Below are 7,221 nucleotides of genomic sequence, written 5' to 3'. Positions count from 1 at the left end.
CTCAAAAATTTCGTTCTCATTCCCCCGTCATGACCAGTCATGTTTCGGCGCCATGTTAATACTTCAAACTATTCGCGCATGTTGGAAAGTTCACAAAATTTGTATGAATTTTTTTCTTCTCGTTAAACTGCTCTGAAACAGAACTTTCACTAACTAAGCTTATTAAGGTGAACAAAAACGTCTCACTCGAACAACGTATACTGTTTGCACTACGTTGAAGTATCGAAACAAAGTACAATATTTATAAAAACAGATGAGAATTCTTCACCGGCATACTACGGGATGATTCGCGATACGACAGCGCCAATGTCGTCAGCTGCCTGTAAAATGGCGGTTTTTTACTGGTATTTGAACTTGTGGCTAACCGCTATATCCTCTGCAAGATAATTGAAAATACCTTATTGGATAAATATTACATATATGTGGGTGGTCGAAAATTTCGAATTAGCTAAATTTGGAAATTATGCTCAAATTTAGATTAGATTAGGTTAGGTCCGATAAGGAATTTTATTCGAATCCAGATTCAGATTGGAACCCTGATAGTTTATAAATATAAATATATTTGGTTATTCAAAGATATTTTGAGTGTGCCCAGCTGGATTCGGTACAAATAATAGAATTTTTGGAATTTTCTGTCTTGTTATTGCGGTGTACGCTGTATCCAAATAGTAAACATGGAGTCTTAAGATCATGTTACCGAAAGATTTGAAATTTCACAACCTCAAACAATACATGATGACTTTATGTTTTTCGTGCTTCAATTTGTGTATGATTTATTAAGTTTGGAAATGGTTAATAATAACATGGATTTTAAAAATGAATTTATAAATCACGCTTGTATCAATATTACGTTCTACTAAAATTTATAAACTTTTAATAATTTTGCATATTGGCATCTTTTCATGTTATATAAATCAGTAAATTTATTATATGATAAAAATTTAATATAGTACAAATTGTATTTATTTATTGCAATGTAAAAAGGTATAACCGTATAAGCATAGTGAATCGGCCCCAGCAACAATTTCGGTTGATATTTATACCACATTATACAAAATTAAGTTTTGAGTGACATCCACCGAAAAAATTAAGAATAACCTTTTACTACTTAACTATTATCTGTAAAAGTTTCAAGAGTATCGGATTGGTACAACATGGTTAAAAAAAATAAAACCAATATAACGTCCCTTAAAAAGGCAAAGACAGGCTGAACGTTACTGACCTACAAGGGAACACATTGCACCGGCCCGCCATGATTTAGTGACGTTCACCTATCTGCCTTTTTAAGGAGCGTTATATTGGTTTTATTTTTTTTTAACCATGTTGTACCAATCCGGCACTCTTGAAATTTTTACAGATAATAGTTAAGTAGTGAAAGATTATTCTTAATTTTTTCAGTGGATGTCACTCAAAGAGTTGTTTATAAAAATCACCCGCAAAAATTTGTTTATTAATTTTCAACCCTTCATCATCGGATAAAAATTTTGGAAAAAATATATGAAGTACAGCTAATGAGTATCTACTATTTGCACTTCAGTGTGTTCAAATATCTTAAACAGCTTCTGAGAAAAAAAATAGTAAATTTTAGGGTTGTTACCCTTATATCTCCCCTGCCAAGGGGTGTAGATGGTTAAAATTGCTCACAATTATTCTTTAGGCAAAAAGCACTATGTGGTATAATATAAATATAAATCGAAATTGTTGCTGGTGTCGATTCACTATGCTTATATGGCTAGAGTCTACCTGTTAGACCCTTCATACAACTTTTGGCAGTGAATTTCATATTTTCCTCATTTTCAGGGAAGACAAATTTTTACAGCTGCTAAATTTTTGCAACGTTTATTTTTATTTTTTGATTCTCATAATGTTAAACACTCATTTGTTATTATTTTTACATGTAGTTTTAATCCTTCATTATAAAAATATTATATTATGATTAACATATAATATGCAATCATACATAGTAAAAGGTATCATATAAAATGTCTCGGCAATAACACTGTATGATTAAATTGTTTGTTTTTTATAGAGTTACAAAACACAATTTATAAATTGACCACGAAAGATTATTTTAATATTTTTCATTTTAAAAGAATAAGAAAATAAAAATTTAAAAAAAATCGTAAAACACAGAACACTGAAATTATAAAATTTGCAGTGATATATTACTCACGCAACACAGTTATTAAATTTTCTTCAAGATTCAAATCTGCTCTTGATGGATATAACAGTTTCATGTTACCTTCCATATCTACTACTTTTACTTGTTCTACAACTAAACTGTGATAAGCGGAAGTATTTTCTTGGTCTGAAGGACATCCGAAACCTTGTATGACTAATTCCTTTAAAAACTGGTCCAATATGTTTCTATTAAAATATAAAACACATTATAATCGAATATATTTACATGATCACTGAGGTATTTAATAATTATTTTTAAAACAATATGGTTTTAAAATGAATCAATAACTAATTATCAGTGTTTGTTATTAGTAAATTAAAATTATACCTGCAAACGTGATATGATGTGGCACTGGTTATTTCTATTAGCATTGTATCAGTATTTACTGACATTTTTGTAACATCACTATTTGTTATTGGTGGAAATGAAATAACTTGTTCAGAAGCATCCAATAAACATGGAAACATAGGTTTACCTTCTAGGAGGTAAAGGTACTTGTGAATGCCAGAATATACATTACGTTTTTTTTCTTTTCTTAAATTATCAGCTTCTGTTTGTAATTGTTGAAACAATGAAGCACCAGTATAAATTTTATTACGCATTAATGGTTTAATTTCTAATTCAGTTGGTAGTTTTGCTGTATATGTTAGGTCACCTAAATATCAAATATAGTGTTATAATATATTTTTATATATTTTAAAAATATGTTTTTAATTTCTATCATATTTACCAGGAGTAATCAATTTTACATCATGTGTCGCGATAGTAGCTGCATTTCTTTTTTCACATATTCCATCGTGTAATTTAGTTTGAAGTTGAATGAATTTCTTAAAACTGTCTTCTGTAAATTTTATATTTCTGACAATGCAAGCTGCGATATAGGGCCTAACATTTTTCACATGTTTTGTAATTTTAATCAATGGTGTGTCATTTGTTACTTTTAATACTTTTAACTTATGCGTTAAAATATCTATTGTATTAGCACTATTTTCAGATTCTGATAATTTTTGGGACCTTTTTCCTTTTTTTATTTTGGAATTTGAATTAACAGAACTAGTACTCCTAGAACAATGTGATTTAATATATTCCAATATTTGTTTAGTATGGCATTGATCCACCAATTTTGATAATCTTTTATCCATTAACTTATTTCCTTTTAATTGCAGTTCTTTCAACTTGTTACAGTCAGCTATTTCACCTGGAACAGCTACATCAAAGAACCAATGATTAAATGAATTTTGCAAGAAATAATTTTGCACTTGTTGAAAAAAAATTACCTGAAATTAAATTATCTACTACATTTAATATTTTCAGAGATGACAATTGATTTATAGCTGCAGGAATTTCTTTAATTTGATTACCATTAACATAAATTTCAGAAAGGTGAATCAATTCTGGATAGCAAATATCAGGAAAGGTTTCGAACTGATTATTCGATAGGTTCAAAACACTCAACTTAGTATTACCAATCTGTGTAGGTAAAATTTTTAAAAGGTTTGCGCTCAAATTCATTGTGGTCAGTTGTGGGAGCTTTCCTATTTCATCTGGCAAAGAAGTCAATTTATTTCTGGAGCAATCAAGAACTTTCAATTTCTCTAATTTCCCAATTGTGTCCGGTATTTTTGAAATTTCGTTCGAATGTAACACCAAGTTAGTTAAGTTCACCAACTGTCCTATTTCTTCTGGTACTTCTTGCAAACATGTCTGTGTGATGTTTAGGTAATTTAAATGTTGCAGGTTGAATAAAGATTTGTCGAAACCTCGTTTTTCAATTAATTCGGAAATTGCCGGACCTGACAACACTAACTCGTGTTTATTTTCTGCGGCAGCGGTTCTGATCACATGCCACGAATTATCCATCGTCATCGTTATGGTTATTAATTATAAATACAGCTAAATGTCTGTCAACACTATATAGAACAACGTCATTTAATATATTTCGAGGTTATTTGCCGGCCTCTGCAATTTCAAATTATTAGTTATTAGTTCATAACGACATCTATATATACACATATGTATATGCGCAGATTCACGTGTAGTATTTGTGTATTACCTAGTTTTACAGTTTTAAATCTCTATTTTGATATGAATAATCCTTATAACATTGACAATGAAACCTTTTGTATTTTTTGAATTCAAATTAAAGTTTTTAGAAGAACAGCGTTATATTTGTTATTACGTGTTTCACTTATTATTCTTTAACAAATTTCCATATCAAATTACCCTAGTAGACGGTTATTTTGCAATCCGAATCTAAGAGCAGCTGTTTGGTCTGCGGCAGATAGTAGCGATGGGACGGTGAGGAGTCGACCACGCGTTATAATAACTATTCAACAACAGAAAATGAAGAGTAGGGAGCATCCGTTTCAATTCCTTTATGATCACACAGTACTTTTTATATGTACCTCGTTCATTTTACGTGGTTAAAAATCGTATGAATCCTTATGGGAGGTAGCGGGTAGCGGCGGTGAAAAAATTCGACGTTTTCTTACGCCCTCTAGAATATATTGCGGCCGCAGTAAGAAACAGAACCTAAATCAGTGAGTTTACCAACGACGAGTGTCGGTGCTGAACTCTATCATGAGACATGAGATGATATTTTATCTGGTCGGTGCTATTATTATTTCTTCGGTGATTCGAGTTAAGTTCGTTTTACAAACCTTTCGGAGATACTTTTTAAGACGTAAAATATTTTAAAGGAGGTAACTTAATAACCCTCTTTAGTTCATTGGAAGTTATTTTGTTAATAAATGACGAACTCTAGTTCTAAGTGTAAAGTATGTGTTTTTAAGGTAAATAAATATTCATTTAGAAAGAATGATGAATAGAAAAAAAATTAGAAAAAAAATTATTTTCTTCTAATTTCATTTAGAAATCATTTAGAAATAAAAATGAATAAAAAATATTACATAGGTTCTTGTCACGTCCTGTGACGCATTCTATATGCACGTAAATAAACATAAGTTTCCTTAATTTTGTGATTGATTTCACAATTAAAATCAGTACAATATATGTATTGTCACGTCCTGCGACGCACTCTTGAAACTTCTATTTCATCACCCAAATTCTTTAAACTTCTATTGCACCATCCAAATTCATCGTTCCGCAAATTCTGAGTGAGCAACTCAGCCGGGTCGTCGTACGGCGAGAACGCTGACGATCCGAACGAGGTGGTTCACCCGAATTGCCAAATCAAATGTCGACCTCATTTATCAATATAAAATAACGCGACCGGGCCCGCCCGCACGCAGTCAAATTTTACCAATAGTTCTCGTAAGAAGTTCTCATAGGCGCAGTTCTTATCAGTACATCTAAACGGTTCATCGACTTATCAACATAGTACGAAACCGAAAGTATCGCGATCAGACTAAATCACTCAGACCATCTGTAAATCATTAAATCCGCGAAGATAATCCGCGAAGCACCGCTCAGAGTTCGATACTCTAGAATCTACACGACTCTGCTACGAAGCTCAGTACATACTTCGACAGAGCAAGATTCCGGTAATATCAATAAATTTATTAAGTCTAGCGTTTATGACTCTGCTACGAAGTTCAGGGCTCCGACAGAGCAAGATTCTGTAAGACTCGATCGTAAACGTGCGCGAATCAAGAACTGTACCAGTAACGAATAAACATTCATTGTGATCGAAAGTGCGTGCTCTTCACTCGAAACATCTACCCTACCGCTCCAACACCTGGACGACACACCACCACAGGTTCCGTCCATAGATAGGTTCTACTCATCCAGTGAAAGGTAAGTGAGAACCTCTATCTACCTGACAACGTAGATCAAATTACATAAAGTACGCCGAGGACTCAGTGAGAGAGAGAACTCCGCGACATTACATTCTGTAGGATATAATCAATAATAATAATAATGTAATAATCATAATAATTATAATAATATAATAAGTAACAGGTGTTGAAAAGAAGAGAAATGTATTTCAATAAAATCTTTTATTTAATAGTAAGTAAAAGTTGGATAAATGCAACAAAAGATTGGCTGGATAAGTTCAACATCGCTATCCTCTCCACTTGGGGGGATCCCCCTAGACCACAGCCGACTCTAGTACTAGCCATGCTGAACAACGTGGCAACACCGCTCACGTGACAATCGGGAGTCCTATTTTCAAAAACAGAGTCCTGTGCTCGGAATTGTAATTAACGTCTTTTTTAATTAAAAGCTGTAGTAATATACACTATTTTGTGTTAATTATGTATAAACAATATATAAACGTTGCAACTATGGCAAATAGAAGTGATGTGGTAGTATAAAATTGTTATAAATGTGATATATATTTTGTGTACTCTCAAAGTAGTTTGGTGTTGTGAAGCATGATATTTGAAATATTTACAGTGATTTCAAGAAAATTTAGGTATGAAGCAAAATGAAACCATCTTTGGATCAAATTGAAACATTTAAGAATTGATGAACGTGTATATAACTTAACAAAAACCTTGAAACAAGCGAAATTATTGGAACGAAACCAAAGAGGTTATGTGAAGTCCAGAGAGTAGTCGGGAGTCTGACGGCGTTGATTGGCTGAGAGTCTGGGAGTCCGGGAGGCAGATAGAGTAGGGTAAGTGTTGAGATATTCAGACCGGACTCCCGCGGTGTTGCCATTTTTACTTCAGCACGGCTAGTACTAGAGTCGGCTGTGCTCTATCGTGCTGTATCGTATCACCGTTCCGAACCCTTTTGAATAGGGAGGCGTTGCCTCGTTGCATGTGTCACGTAGAAAGTTCACAGGTTTTTAAATGAATAGCACTTTTAAAGGTTTAGCACTTTATTTTTATAATATGATCCCGACTGACTCTGCTTATGTCCGGTAAGGTCTTTTATAATGTCGTTGGTGGTGGAGAAAGGGCCGATGATTGACAAGGTGGGATGTCCGTGAGAACGCGTCTTATCGAATACTTAAGTAGGTGGTCGTAATATGATGTTTAGGTGTCCGGTCGTGAGGAGTTCAATTGTTCGAATATCGATCGTTTAGGCGGGTGGCCGTAACACGATGTTTGTCCGATCGTGGGAAGAAT

General features: G+C 33.2%; 1 protein-coding gene across 1 annotated transcript; it reads right to left on the bottom strand.

Annotated features, from left to right (window-relative positions):
* Positions 1 to 404: 404 nt before the first annotated feature.
* LOC117605951 (leucine-rich repeat-containing protein 47) lies at positions 405 to 4,654 on the bottom strand. Its single transcript, XM_034327832.2, has 5 exons — positions 4,236 to 4,654; positions 3,460 to 4,141; positions 2,913 to 3,389; positions 2,510 to 2,837; positions 405 to 2,367 (listed from the first exon to the last, which is right to left on the bottom strand). The coding sequence occupies exons 2-5, from the start codon at positions 4,046 to 4,048 to the stop codon at positions 2,166 to 2,168; spliced, it is 1,596 nt and encodes a 531-aa protein (XP_034183723.1). The 5' UTR covers positions 4,049 to 4,141; positions 4,236 to 4,654; the 3' UTR covers positions 405 to 2,165.
* Positions 4,655 to 7,221: the final 2,567 nt, after the last annotated feature.

Source organism: Osmia lignaria, chromosome 2 (assembly GCF_051020975.1).
Source record: "Osmia lignaria lignaria isolate PbOS001 chromosome 2, iyOsmLign1, whole genome shotgun sequence".
NCBI classification, from domain to species: domain Eukaryota; kingdom Metazoa; phylum Arthropoda; class Insecta; order Hymenoptera; family Megachilidae; genus Osmia; species Osmia lignaria.
Note: the sequence above shows the minus strand (reverse complement) of the source record. Positions and strands in the feature narration are given on the sequence as shown.

What these genes read in the sequence shown, in the direction of transcription:
- LOC117605951 (XM_034327832.2), bottom strand. Translation starts at nt 4,048, where the DNA reads ATGACGATGGATAATTCGTGGCATGTGATCAGAACCGCTGCCGCAGAA. An exon ending in TGTAAAATTGATTACTCCTG is followed by an intron (nt 2,838 to 2,912) that starts GTAAATATGATA and finishes TTTGATATTTAG; the next exon opens with GTGACCTAACATATACAGCA. An exon ending in ACATCATATCACGTTTGCAG is followed by an intron (nt 2,368 to 2,509) that starts GTATAATTTTAA and finishes ATATTTTAATAG; the next exon opens with AAACATATTGGACCAGTTTT.